Genomic DNA, 14467 nt, shown 5'->3' with positions numbered 1-14467 from the left:
ATCGGTAAAAGCGTGACGCGTCTCGTTACAAAATGTAACGATCGCTTTCGTAAAAGTTTAAATTACATAACTCGGCGTCCCGAGCACCCGAGGCAGCCGTCGAAGTGACGCCAGAGGCACACGATTAAGGAAACATAACGGACTCACATTAACGACTTGGTCGGTGTCTATCCTGTTGTGAGAAATATCCAGTATCGAGAGACTGTCCAGCAATCGGAGGTGCTCGATGTCGGCGGTTTCTTGTAGGTAGTTGTGCGACAGGTTTAGAGTATTCAGGAACTTCAAGCTGTCTGAAAGCAGAGGCACGTCAAGGTCAAGGTCATCAAGGATATACCCGACGGTCGACTCGAATTCACCGAGATTCTCGATCCTCCGTATGGTGTTGTGCGAGAGGTTCAGAGTATCCAGTCTGGTTAGATGCGAGAGGTTCTCGATTTTGTTGATCAGGTTGTTGTGAAGGTACAAGCATCTCAGCTCGGTTTGATTCTCCAAATTGGCGATCTCCTGGATCCCGTTGTTCTCCAGCCATAGACACTTCAGGCCTGTGTACTTCTCCAGGTTCTCGATGAAAGAGAAACCTACAACATTGCCCCGAACTTTCTGGATAACCCAATAGTAATAATTTATTTTTTGTATCGAAATCTGAACTAACCTTTGTAGTGAAGATAGAGGACATCGTTCAGGTGCGGGGTCTGATAGAGCTTGTTCACTTTACAGTGTTTACTCAGGAAGGCCTCGGTCATTCTAGAAGCAGACAGTATTTATTTTGCCAAACGTAGAGCTGTTACATCGTGGAAACGTCATTAGATACTTTTCGTCAAACGTCACTGTGCTTTTAATTCTACCTCACGCCGTGTTTCTTCTGGCTAAAATCGTACACTTTCCCTTTGATGTACGTTCTCTCCGGTTCTTTGCACAGATCCCAGAACGAGGAGTCTTCTGTGTCGGCGATTATGTCCTCTACGATGCTACTAACCACTCTTTCCGCTGGTTTCGGAGTATCGGTGTCTTCTAGGATCGATTCATCGACTCTTGCGTCGGATTCCACCTTCTCTTCGGCTATTTCCGAAGAAATCGCCGTGAAAATTCGAGCAACTTCGCTTTTCTCTTTACTTTCCTTTTCTTCCACGGTTGTTCCAGCGTCAAATATTACTTTCTCTTGTCTAGGTTCGTCGGTTTCTCCTTTTTTCGGAATCACTTGCAGACATTCCTGCAACGACTCCGTTCGACGTTGCTCCTCCTCCTCGAGATCTTTCTGCATAGTTTTAACCTTGAAACTCTCAGCTACCTCATCCTTTGTCAAAGGCATTTCAAAGTGGTTGATCTTCCTATTTATTTCGTCCACGCTTTCATCAGATTGACTGTTACCGTCATCGATGGACTTAACATCGGGCGAAAAGCTTTCTTCGAAAATCCTCTGTTCAGCTACGAGTTTCTCCACCTCGCTGAACTCCTCGGAGAGATTCTTCAACGCTTCGTTCTTTCTACTCTCGATCTTTGCCTTTCCTTCCGCGATCTTCTTCAACGTTTCGCGAACTTCTTCTTCCGATCTGGGACAGTTCGGTTCTGTGATCTCTGCCAACCTCTCCAGGTAGTCTTCGGTACAAATTACTTCTACTCGTTTCGTTTCTTCGTGTTTTTCATCTTGATTTAAACAGCTCTCTGCTGTACAATTTTCCTTTTCTTTTGACTTTTGATTTTCTGATGACATTTCTTCCATCTCGCCTACTTCGTGGATAGAAAGCCCTCCCAAGTTCGATTGAGTTAAAGCTGCTTCCAGTACCGGGTCCTTGATGCTCTCCCTGAACTCGATATAGCTGGAGATGTTTGTATTGGACGAAGAATAAATTAGTCTCTCCATTTCAACTTCAAAGTCGCTCGAGAAGAGAGTGTGCAATTGTTGGTCTTGTTCGGTGATCTTGAAAATATCTTTAACTACAATCTCATGGGTTTGGTGTCTTTGGTTATCTTCTTCGCCATCCGTCTTTGACAGATTTTCTGTTTCAGGATTGTCTTCACCTGAATCTCCAACTACATCTTCCACGTTTCGATTCCCAAAGCAACGATCCTTTATTGTCTCATGATAATCTTCATTCTCGACCGCGTCTTCAGGTTGTATACTCAGTATCTTGGTCGTAGAACGTTTCGAGACGATCGAAACATCCTTTTCCGTCGTTTGATCCAAGTCATCCAAGACTTGTTCCGTATACTGTTCGTAGCTCAAGTTCTTGCAGTAATTGTCTCTTGTACTCTCATCCTTACTTGAAGTTTCGTTGTCCTCAGCGTCATAGAAGAGCAAAGTGTCGTCTAAATCGCTGTCACTGTCCTTTTCTGCTTTCGTGGAATTGTAGTAAGACAAATTTTCACTGGTGATGTCTAATATCGCGTCGCAGTCCGAATACGACAACCAGCTGGGTTTGTCTTCGTCATCTACTTCAGGTATCGATTCACTGGTAGATTCTAAGTGGATAGACGAGCACCGGTCTCTGTGCAACTCTAATTCCATCTTCGTAGAAATCTGGAGCAACGAGGTCGTCAGAATGTCCAAGTCCACCGACGAATCCTTAGGTATCTTCAAAAATCAAGTAAATTATGAATGACATAATTTTGAATTATGTAATTTCGCAAATTTCGCAAGATTTTACAGAAACCGTTTATATTTTTCGCCAACCACTTATACTTTTATCCATACATCAGGTTGGTGCATATGAAATGTCGATATATACAAATGAAACTTTAACCATACTAAATATTTTTAAAACATTTATTTCGGTACAAGAATATTTTGTATTAGTTGTACACTCAAAGGGTAGAAAATGATGATAACTCATCACAAAAATTGACTAGAGAGACAGATTTTAACCAATGTACTTACCTCTGTTTCAGACAAAGAGACGCTGCTGGCGGACACGTCAAGCCTGCTTTCAGACGAAAGTTTGTTCTCCGCCAAGTTCAACTGGAAGTCACAGTCCCTCTCCATCTTAACGAAAAATATCTATCTACCAAGAATAATTGCGCGACGTGCTTCTGCGGATCCTTAGGTTATCAAAAATACGTGAAAACCTACTTCTCCATGACCGTTAGTTGAAAACATAAGAAACTCGCCGTGCCAACGTTTGTCTCCCAGGTTTCGTTTGATCGATATTTCCGTAGACGATGAAACTTTATGCTGAGCTCTGCTTAGAAATTAATTTTCTTCTTTTTTTACCATTTATATGGACATTTTTAATTTTCTAGTATTTAAATATGTTTTATACTCCTACTCCGTTTTCGCGAGAACGGGGAGCATAAACGACGTCTCGAGGGCCAAATCGCCTCCACGGATATGAGAAACACCTGATTGCTAAGGGGTTAGACTTTGTTATTTTGTTTATAGGGTATCTTGACTCGTATCTATTCCTCGGTCACCTCGCTTTGTTTTCATTGCGTCTGGGTGCCCCCCGATGGCATTTGTTTTTCCACTCGGTTTCAGCCCGAGCCGACGATGATGTTCGTGAATGAATGCTATCAACATAATTCAGCGGAAAAGGCTCAGCGGCGATTCGCAGGCGTCGCGACGAATCAGGATCGATGGATTCGTTGCTTTCAGCGAATCGACCCGCATCCTCTTTTTTCCCTCAAGGCGATCCCCGGTCGTCTACTTACCAAGACGCATCTCTCTGCGCAGCCACCATTCCCCGCCCCCTCGTCTTTCCACCCCGATGATAACAGATGATTTCGCTTTTCGTTCGCTGTCTCCTGTCTCGCCATTTCTTTACATTTCCTTCTACGAAAGTAACAAACGAATGTATCGAAAGTAAAGTATTATCTCATTTTCGGAATAATCAATTCCGCGTATTCGGCAAACTGCATTTTCAACTATCGATCCAATTTCTATGCGCCATACTCCGTGATCCCTTAATTCAACCCCGTTTCAAGCCTCCTTTCTCCTCGACCGAAGGATTCTCTGTGTTACCGTGTCGAGATAATCAAGCCAAGGTTCCGAGGAGGGAGCGTCAGGAGGTCGGGGAAGAATCGGGAAAAAAAGAAGCGAAAAATAAAATATTAATCTCGCGCGTTACCATCGTCCTTTTGGTTTATTCATCGGGACACGATGCAAAATATCAGGTGGTCGGAATTAAAATAGATTACGACCGTATTACCGCATACGAGATTTTGTTCTTGCGGTAGCGAGTAGACAACTCGCCACAGGGTCGACGGAAACAGGAAATTGCACCACAGCTCCATATTCAAGGCGTCCCTCCTGTTTTCTCAGACGCACCTTCCTGCGCAGTTTTCTTCGGTGCACTCCGTGTCGCTATCTCAAACCGGTGACATCTGTTGTAGAACTTTACTGGAAAGCAACCGAGACTCGTTACGGTTTCCAGTCGGAAAACTCGAGGAACACACTGAACGCGTAACTATTCTCCGAACAAAATTTAAGTCGACGTATTTAACTCTTTGCAGCCGAGATTTTATAATTCCAGATTTGATGGAACTTTATTCGACGTTGGTTCACAAAGGGTTGAAACACTTGAAATTATTCTTTAGCGAGTGTTCCATGACTCCAATTCTAAAGTCGATAGTGTCAGATCCCTGGCATAGCGTTCTACATTGGCAAGAGAGCAGATTTTCTTACGGACTGACAGATACTAGAAAATCAACGATTTACTAATTTATTGCTGATCATTTATTAGGAGTAACAGTCGCAAATGATTATAGAACTTTGTATTAGTTATGCAAACTTATGCAAACAAGGTCACTAGAAATTACATTGACTTGTAACTATCACAAAAAGAAGCCAAACTTAGGAAGGTACTATTTCGACCAAAAATAGGTCGATTAGAAATTCTAGATGAAAATAATATTCGTTCGCGCTAAAAGTGACAAGTGAGGTCCTCCGAAATGCATTTCGCAAGAATCGACGATCGTATTACTGTTATGGTCGACCGTCGAAAAATGCTGGTACGCATTTTACAAATTCCGATGATCGTTTGTGACGATGCGCTGCTGACATCGAAAGCGGAGAAGATTACAAGGAAGTTACACGTGTATTTGACACCGCGTAATAAGACACTTGGCTCTAGCGGTGGCAACGTGAGCGATGCCAAGCTTTTCGTGCGTTAATATTGCGCAACCATTATTTTTCTAACAGCGAGCAACGCTGGCTCTTTGAAAAAATAATCGAGCGTGGTCATCGAGCGGACGATTGAAATTAACAAAGACGAATATGGCACGAAAATGTATCAATTTTTCTAGAAAATATTGTACCTACAAAACACAGTTCCTAATTAGATAACAAGAAATATAATAATCGTAAAAGAATAATTCTGATACAAGGTACAAGAGTGGAGCTCCGTAAACGTATACTGAAATCGGAAAATCCGTACCTGAAAGGATTAAAGATGGCTCTGGTGGAATGGCAGATGAAATGGTAACACACTTCGAGCTGGGAGACGAGCATTTGTTACCGTAAAGCGATTCAATGACTGGAAAACAATTTCAAACCGCGTCTGTTGGTTTCCATGAGCCGGCGCGTGACCATGACCTCGACGATCAGCGTCTCGCGCCTCTAAACCGACTTCATCTAGCTTTCGATCACTTTTTTTCTCACGTCTTGTCGATTCCAGTCCGGTATCCGCGGTAAAAGGAGAAAAAACCGATAATGGCGCGGAGCTCCTGGAACCGGAAAAACCCATCTTTTTCCAGCCGTTTATCCTCTGAGGACGATCCTTCACGGATTCGACTTTCGATCCTTAGTTCAGCCACTTTGGATTTGACCGTTGAAGAATTCTGGTCAGCTTGATTTCTTGCACACAAGTGTAGAAAATTGTTTGATCTCGATACGAGAATAGTATATTTATTAATACATTTACTGTCGGACGAATATTTAAGATTTCTTAAATTTTGCATTTATTAATCAACGAATGAACGATTTTTTCGAAAATCAATTATTGTGTTTTGTCCAATTTTGAAAAGCTCTAAAAAGTGGTACTTTTATTTTTTTAATGTTTTAATATTATGTCTATTTTAGTTTAGAGTGTGCGATGTACTGGAAGAACGATTAGCGCGTGAAGTCACGGACAAATAATTTGTCACCATGCTGCCGATGAATTATTGAAGTACCCGTAGGGGGAACTAGGTGGATTAAAAGGCAAGAGAGATTAGAATTTCAAGTGGGAAGATAAATTTACTTCTCGATGAGTATCTCGTGACCTTGATTTCGATGATCAGCTTCTTTAGGGGTCCTTCGGAAATTCTATCGATTTTTGCATGTCAAACGATTGGAAAGGACGAAAATACATACTCTTACAGACTTGAACAGTTTTCCAAATGATTGAACGTTCTATTCAATTATAAAACAATTTTTCCAAAAATAAAGGAGTACCAGGAACGCATGACAAGAGGCACCAGCTGAGATTTTTGAGCATGATTTAATTCGTTCCCCGCGAGACGCTTGGTGACCGTGACCTCGAGGATCGCCCATCACGCACACCACGATTCTCCTTTCGGGTGCCAGTACATTGATCGAGACGAACGCACGATCGAGCCGCTCGCATGGATCACGATTCGAATGCATTATGTAATTGACGAGTCGTGCTTTCCTCCTCCAGCTTGGCTTTTGTCTCGCCTGGTGCCTATTGTAACGCAAAGTAGCCGTGGGTGGGCAGCTTCTTCTGCTTGAGAATTAGGGATCACGCGGCTAGAGTGTAGGAGGCGGAACCGCATTTGAATATATGTAGTTTGAATCCGCGATCGACCGTGCGGAACTCCTGGCCGCACGAAATTCGTTGATTTAAAGAGCCACCGTGGTTCATCCTCGATTGTAAGTCCGCCAGAGTACCGGCACATTTTAAAGTGTAATGTCCTCCGTCAGCTGATTATTTGACGTGTACCTGCAATGGAGCCAGCTCCTTGCTCAATTCCTACGTTGCTCTTTATATGGGTTTCGTTTATGTTTCTTACCCAGCTTCTTTTCCCAGCAGCAACAGTAATCGAGTCCGAGCATGGTAAAGCACTAGGTGTCCCCACCCCAGTTATCGATTTTGCAACGACGAATTAAGCAATTCCGTCAAGTCTTCGCCCATGCGAGATACCTCGATCGAAGTGAGCCGTTCCCTTTCGCCTTCGATCTTGTGCAACCAAGTTACATGGGAAATTTCACGGGTAATCGAAAAGCTCGGTGTCGCACACGCGCTCCTCGGACAACTATATCGAGTATCGGTCTGGCGGGCCATGATGAACAGAAAAAGAAATACGGCAATTAGCAAGTATAATCAGCCGTCGGCTGACCTATGACAACTTAACCCTGTCATCATTCAAAGGGCATGGCGCAATTTTGTATAAATTATCAAACATCCACGGACATCGGATCACGACCAGACCAGCGATATCAGCAAGTATAATGAACGATCAGCCGACCTATGACAACGTGTCATCCGCAACGAAATTCGTCTACTTTGTAGGCCAAGGGAAGCTATACGTGTCGAAACGCATTCGTAGCTTAGAAGGAATCAACATTTCGCGTATGATTACATTCTGGTAAAACGTATCGGTAAGAGACGCTGGTATACTCACCGAAAGACATCCACGATGAGTTAGATATTTAAAGGAACTTTGGCACGGTGGTACAGATGAAAATGTTGGAAACAATTATATGGTTTCTAAGATTTCCCAGCTTAGAAGATAAGGTTGCTGCTTCAGAAGGTATTTACCGACTACGTTGTGAGAACTTGTTGCAACACTCACAGTGTAGCACAGTCGATAGCGTCAGATCCCTAGCATGTTCAGATACATGTTCTAATGGAGAATAATTTATTCTGTCGATAAAACTCGGTAATATAGAACCCCAATTGATCGAAGGGTTTATCGGCAGAATGTTCCACATTAACAACAGAGCAAGTTTTCTTATAGACAGTAACAGTTGTAAATGATTTTAACTATAAAATATTTATTCGTCCAGTTATTATGAACCGGATTAAGTATTTTCTTTGAGATACATATAAACATTACGCAAGAGGAGAGGTCAAGACTCGCATTCATTTACTTGGAAATTAATTCCAAAAGAAGAGTTTATTTCGAAGCAATTTGACTGTCCAGCCCCCTTAAATACCGGGCGCGAGTGTACATGTAATTTCTTATCGAGGCTGATCAATCGGTCGGCAAGTCTGCTCGTTGGAAACGTTTCACGCAACCTCGAGCAACTTTGTAACGGAATGCTACAAAGTTAGTCAGCCATCGAGTAGGCAGAAGTGAGAGGAAAAACACAACACGATCCGATAGCCGGGGGTAAGAAGAAATCGGTCGGCTGCTGCCTGCACGATGTTGCATAACGTTCGCTAACACGGCGCAGAAAATGTTTGGTGAATCACTGTGTACGAGGAAAGTCAACAGGAACTCTCTAACGGTACCAATACATATTTCCGTATGAAAGAAATGTTGAATATAAACGCGACAGACGAGGATAGCCACGTCCAAATTGTCATTGGAAAAGTATACATAAATGAACTGTTCAACGTGACAGTGGAACTAGTATATTCCATCTCATGATTTTCTGAATTTGCAAATGAAAAATGACGAATATGTACATTCTAAAATTATGAAATAATATTTGACGAAAAAATTGGATTATTTTAAGAAGAAACTTTTGTTTACTTTGATTCTACATCCAATTAACAGTGACATGTTTATTTCGAGCATAAAATTGTTATCGTATGAATGAAAACCGGAATTTTAGAGTCAGTTTTTTTCTCGATGGAATGGTTTCGAGCGGATCTTATTTTTATGTAAACGTAAATCAACCACACAATTTATACACTTCACTTTATCGAATGAAATTCTGTTGCTAGACAAAATAAGGAAAATTTTAGTTGACTAATTCTTGAAGGAAATGAACAGCCACGCTGCAACCAGCACGGTGGCTAAGTCTAAATAGAAAACGTTCTTAACGTGAAAAGTTGGTCGAGTGAAGAGGATCGCCAGTCGGAAAAGTCTGCAGTGTTTCTTTTATGAGAGCCACACGTTATCGCGTCGTGGAAAATTCATAAATAATTGATACGGAACGAGGAGACGACGAGATTGCACCGTGTCCCCGAGACTTCCGATTCGTTTATTGTTTATAGTTTTTCACTGATTCCACCGCGATATAGGCAACTATAAATTGCATCGGCTGCGGGTTTTCCATAAATTTGAATAACATATGTATATCACTTCCTGCGCTGCCGCATGGACCCCCACCAGCAAGACGGCCGACTATGCGAGCAACGATAAGCCCGTCACGGTGACCTCGCCCTTAGAAGGAAGGATTCTGCATTTTATTCAGGCGAATCCCGCATACTATTATCCTTCTTGTATCTATTACTCGTAGCTGTTTCGACTTTCCTCTTCGTCTATTTCATTATCGCAGACTCGGCCTGTTCCATTCCAGTTTGACGAATCGATTGTAATGCGCTTTTCTTTGACGGCTTGGCTGTGGCCCCGCCCCATCTCTTCTTTTCGCCTTCTGATACACGCTTCAATCGAGATACTCTCAACGGCCCTGGACACCTGCACCCTTGAATTGTAAACCGTGAGTTGAGAATCATGGCAGTCGAAGATCGAAATTATACTTTTCAGAAGTGAAAGTTTAAATGAAGACCCCTTTCGATAGTTTCGATCCATAGACGTTAGAAGCGGCTAAGTTAAGGGCTAATAGATATTCGAAATACGCGAATCAAATACCCAGTGGCACTTTCGATGTTAAAATGGATCTTATCAGGACCCACCCTGTGTATTTTCTGGAATAACCGATTCGATTATTCGCCGCGAAACCGAAAAAAAGTGCAACGCCCGGTCGTTGCGTTTGACTGCGTGTTTCGTTATTCGATTCGGGCCAGTACGCGGTTCCTGGAAAACGTGTTTGGAAAGTTGAAGCAGTACGCCGAAATCACGCGGAAACGGTCACAAATCGACGTCCCGTTTCGCATTCTAATAGGCCCCTGGACGAAATTCTGCGGCGCATCGGGTTGAGCAGATTTGAAAGTCGATCGCAGAGAAAAATCTGCAAAACACGTGGATCACCTTTTGCCCACCACTCCTCCGTTCCGCTGTTTTTGCCTCTCTTTTTGCTCGTGGCAGACCCTCTCTTTCGAATCTCTTGCCATTTCTCTTTCTTCGTGACCTACGTGCCTGCCCGGAAGGGATTTCATTTGTTTGAGGAACTAGAATTGGAGTATCCTTTTTGTCTTTGGTTTTGGGCTAAGGTCAACCGTAGGGGTCGGCAATTTTGGTGGGCCGAGTAAAAGAAAGTGTAGAAAAATGAGCTGCATTATCGTTTCACACAGATTTGTGTCAGAGGGTGGAATCACGGTGTGGTTTAATTTCTTATTCTTTTTTTTTTTTTTACTCGCTCAAACATAAAGATACACGCGAATCACCTTTGTAGCCCCACCAGCTGTAGCGTGCGTCCTTTCCCGTCTTTTCTCACTGCCATTTCTCTTACTTCGCGACTTACGACTTTATGCAGCTACAAACGCGATAACCGTTTTCTTAGAAAGGATCACTTACGACCTTACGTGCTGAAATTGCTGTCGACGTTACTGTGTCTTGAACAGTCAACAATCGATTTCACACGCGCGGAGTTTCACAGAACTGTCTTCAACGTTTGCCTAACAATTCCAGCTGCACTAGTGGTAGCCTTGATCTAATGTTTCTACACGATTACGACAGTAATTACATTTCAAATGGATAGTATTTCTGTTGTGTTGGGAAAAAGTTAAGAAAATTAATAAATTAATAGAGGAAAAAACTGTATTTTCTATTAGTTGCACCGAATTCCTTTGGAAGATCACTCTAATATACTCGAGCATCGTTATAAATTATAAAACTGAATCTTAGCAGCTTAGCACAGTTGTCAACAAACTGTTTGCAATAAAAATTGAACTGATTAGTTTCTCTTTGAATTTTGTATCACTTTTTTAGGTGTACTTTTCAAGGACTATTTCGTCAATTTCACCTCCCATTAATTTCATAATAACGATTCTTTACTTTCACGTGGCGTATTGTAAATCTTTCTTATTTTGATTGTTGTCGTGAATGAAGAATGTATAAACGACTGGTATGAAAACTGTTGATCTGCGCGTGGTTCCATTCGATCGTCATTCAGGACATCGTGAATGTCGTCCTGGCACGAGTCACGGATCTTGTCGAAATCGGGTCACCACAACAAAGTTGATCCAACGATTTGTCGGAAAAGGATTAGCATACACGCGAAACCGATCGTGCTTGTCTTCTGGTTTTTTTCCTAAACTTTTGGCCTCCACATTTCGTCATTGTCTTCGTGATTTCCCGTTATGTTTTGCTTGAATTCTTCGTAGTAGCGGAACAACAGTTGTCTCCCAGAACTCGATGAAAAATTACGGTATTCCATCCTCGACATCTCTTGGAATTTCTACGCAGTGTTAAGAACAATCATACCTGCTCGGTTGGAGAGTTCGTTGGCTCGAAGAAATTTTATTTTTCTTTAATTCACTTCTGAATGCCATGTTACTGAATAGATATCTAAGAAACTTGAAAATATGACTTTGATGCAAGTAAAATATAATATGTACTTCTGCAGGAAAAATATCTATAGTATAGGAAGTATAGTAAAATTGAAATTAATATACATATATATGTATGTATGTGGGCGATGGTATCTTAAAATTTTCCATCCATTCTACAATAAAAGTGCATAGATGGATGTAAGATATGCATTTGCGTAAACCTCCATAATCTGTCTGTGAGTAACTGTACTTTTGTATTTTTGAAAAGAAAGAATATCAACAAAACAGAAGTTCACTCATGAATAAATTAATAACTAAATAACTTAATAAATATGGATTTTAGAAAAACACGTTTAAAGTTCCTCACCAGGTACTTATTGACATGCTCCGCGATAACTGCCATAGCTTCCTGAATTCTTCATCGATTTAAACGTATTTTTAGAAGGATATATTTTAAAAAATTTGAAACAGAAACGAGTTTTTCGAAGCTATCATCGCGGTGTTGGACACCAAATTATAAGAAACTTCGTGCGCTTCTTTGAGGCTGCTTCGAGAAGATTGGCCTTGAACATTCCATATTCATATCGACATTAGCCACAATTCGTACGGAGAAGGTTTTGAATACACCTGTACACCGAGTAAGGTCGACAACTTTTTGCGACGCCACGAAACTTTTATTTTGTTGTATCAAAGGCTGGGCTCATCGTGCCGTTTGAATATTAACCCTCTGCGAGCGACGACATTTTCGTTAGAACGAACCAGCAACACCAGCCTATTTTTGGAGTGTTTAATAAACTTTTTGCACCGAACCTTAATTATTTTATATGCAGATAATTGTATGAAAGTATTCTATTTTAACCCCTTGCACTCGAAGCAATGTCATTGCAAAATGTACACTTTTGCTCCAAACAAGATTTATGTTGTATTAAATAGTGTACATTTGGAAGAGTATAATTCATTTCTTTTGTTAGAATGAGTTTAGATTTATATGATATTATTACGCCTCCTACAATAGTGTAATACTAACTTGACCCGTTAAACATTGAACTAAAAAAAAATATATATATATATATACACATGTCGAATTGAGTAACCTCCTGCTTTTCAAAGTCGGTTAATAAATAAATAAATTCTTCAACTTACCAAGTAACGTCTCATCAAAATTCGAGACGTGATTCCGAAGAGATTTGACAAGGAGTGACTCGACGATTTTCTCCGTTACGGAAGGAGTTGTTTCTGGGAGTATTTCGTAATTCCCTCCGACTTTTTGGATTGTTTTGGTCGAGCAGCTCGTAAGCTGCAAATCCTTGACGCGCGAGGTGTCAAAACAAAATCTGTGTCGTTATCCACGAGCGCCCTGCACGCGTTGGGCGATGTCAGTGGAGCAAAAGGAAAGTACCGCTATTCTTAGGCCTCCGTGATCCTTATCAGCAGCTCCTTCTGTATCGGTAATGTCTTTTTACGTCGAATTCAACGGTCACTGAAAACCGTAACTTCTGGAAAATTGGAGCACCGTGTGGAACTCTCCCGGCCGCGCCTATAACAATGAGTACGTAAACACCAGCGACCTAAATATCAGTTGTTTACAAACGTCACCGATCAGCGCTAGGAGTGTTCTCTTCCTGGAAACAGTGAAAGTCGACTTCGGAATGTTCTTCTCGGAAATTTCGTGTTTGTATCTTCAAACTCAACTCGTTAAACGATCACAATAAATAAATTTAAGGGCTACGTACACCTAGGAACATATTTACCACGTCAGGGAACATATTTAAAAAATAATGCTATGCATAATTTTGAAAAATAATTCCATTGAACTCAGCTAGGTGTATGTAAAGCTTAGTGTTTTTAATGTGTTGGGTGATCTGAACAATCCGTTGAAACTATAAGTGTTATTTTTACAGTTGGTATTAATTGCCATCGTTTGACATTGATCATTCCTAAAAATTCAAATACTGTTACATGAGAGTTTAAGTTCTGTTGCTTTGACGTCAATCGGTTGATTTGCGAAGCTTCGAACGTCGAAAAGCAAGCTCTTATATTTTGTAGGATCTGAAGGCCCAGATCCTTAGATCTCCATAGCGTATCGCGCGATTTTTCGACCTGAAAATTCAAATTGCAGACCACCACAGATCGTACATTCAAGTAGACGCAAATGCTGGCCTTTCGGCTTAACGCGGTCTCATTACGACATTGGTGACATAACTTTCCCGCTTTGACTTGAACTGATCGCGATCGCGCGATAGCAGCCGCTACGCGAAGGATTTCTGTCAAAAATACGGCCTGCGATCGAATCGATGATTCGAAGGACAGTGCAAGTACAAGAACAACATTTTCAGATACTTGAACAAATGTGAAATTAAGTTTTAGGTTGTTTTAAGAAGTAAAATTAGATTTCGAGCTTTCATTATTAGGTATAATAATGTAAAATAAAATATTTTACAATAAGCAAATGAAAATGTAATATCGACAAATTTAAATATGTGAACGAAAAGTTGTTCGAGTCTTGGTACTCCAGACCCTCCTTTTTAATTCAAGGATGGAACTCTAAACTCGCTTGGCGTGACATGATATTCGTACCTTTGTCGTATTCTTCACCAAGGCCATATAATTGTTTGCGTGTGCAGATTACGATGCACCTAGACAGCGAATCATCTTTCTGGACCGTGAAACGTTTGACACCTGTGCTGAAAACGACGCTTAGCCTCACCATCTGCTACAGGTGCACCAAAATGGTGGCCTCGCTCATATTTTCTGTTTTCTCAGTTCTGAATCGACATATTCCCATGTCATTTTTTGCAGCAATACGCTACTTCAAAGACGAACGTTTCCCGAGCCTGTTCGAATTAGACGAAGCAAATGAAGGATTAATTAACTTCGTGAAACTGTAGATCTGTTACGCGCAGAATCGCTGCAATCACCGACGTTACGCGTTCCAGATCATGGCGGCCATAGCAACCGCTTCCGCG

The 14467-nt window shown here is 41.4% G+C and overlaps 1 protein-coding gene and 1 long non-coding RNA gene across 5 annotated transcripts; both read right to left on the bottom strand.

The window, feature by feature from the left end:
• Nucleotides 1-57: 57 nt before the first annotated feature.
• On the bottom strand, nucleotides 58-5314 carry LOC128881112 (uncharacterized). Its single transcript, XM_054131847.1, has 5 exons — nucleotides 2864-5314; nucleotides 846-2572; nucleotides 653-744; nucleotides 357-578; nucleotides 58-290 (listed from the first exon to the last, which is right to left on the bottom strand). The coding sequence occupies exons 1-5, from the start codon at nucleotides 2978-2980 to the stop codon at nucleotides 58-60; spliced, it is 2391 nt and encodes a 796-aa protein (XP_053987822.1). The 5' UTR covers nucleotides 2981-5314.
• Nucleotides 5315-6043: 729 nt separating this feature from the next.
• On the bottom strand, nucleotides 6044-13371 carry LOC128881622 (uncharacterized). 4 transcript variants are annotated; one of them, XR_008458126.1, is made up of 4 exons: nucleotides 12645-13371; nucleotides 7558-12548; nucleotides 6946-7205; nucleotides 6044-6875 (listed from the first exon to the last, which is right to left on the bottom strand). It is a non-coding gene; the product is annotated as an uncharacterized LOC128881622 (long non-coding RNA). The 4 variants fall into 4 exon arrangements; XR_008458127.1 differs by having other exon boundaries at nucleotides 6946-11407; nucleotides 11869-12548; XR_008458128.1 differs by having other exon boundaries at nucleotides 6946-12228; nucleotides 12312-12548.
• Nucleotides 13372-14467: the final 1096 nt, after the last annotated feature.

This window comes from Hylaeus volcanicus, chromosome 8, assembly GCF_026283585.1.
Source record: "Hylaeus volcanicus isolate JK05 chromosome 8, UHH_iyHylVolc1.0_haploid, whole genome shotgun sequence".
NCBI lineage: Eukaryota > Metazoa > Arthropoda > Insecta > Hymenoptera > Colletidae > Hylaeus > Hylaeus volcanicus.
The sequence above is the reverse complement of the archived record's forward strand: the minus strand, read 5'-3'. Positions and strand labels throughout refer to the sequence as shown.

What these genes read in the sequence shown, in the direction of transcription:
- LOC128881112 (XM_054131847.1), bottom strand. Translation starts at nt 2,980, where the DNA reads ATGGAGAGGGACTGTGACTTCCAGTTGAACTTGGCGGAGAACAAACTT. An exon ending in AAACAGAGGTAAGTACATTG is followed by an intron (nt 2,573 to 2,863) that starts GTTAAAATCTGT and finishes TGATTTTTGAAG; the next exon opens with ATACCTAAGGATTCGTCGGT. An exon ending in ACGGAGGATCGAGAATCTCG is followed by an intron (nt 291 to 356) that starts GTGAATTCGAGT and finishes CTCTGCTTTCAG; the next exon opens with ACAGCTTGAAGTTCCTGAAT.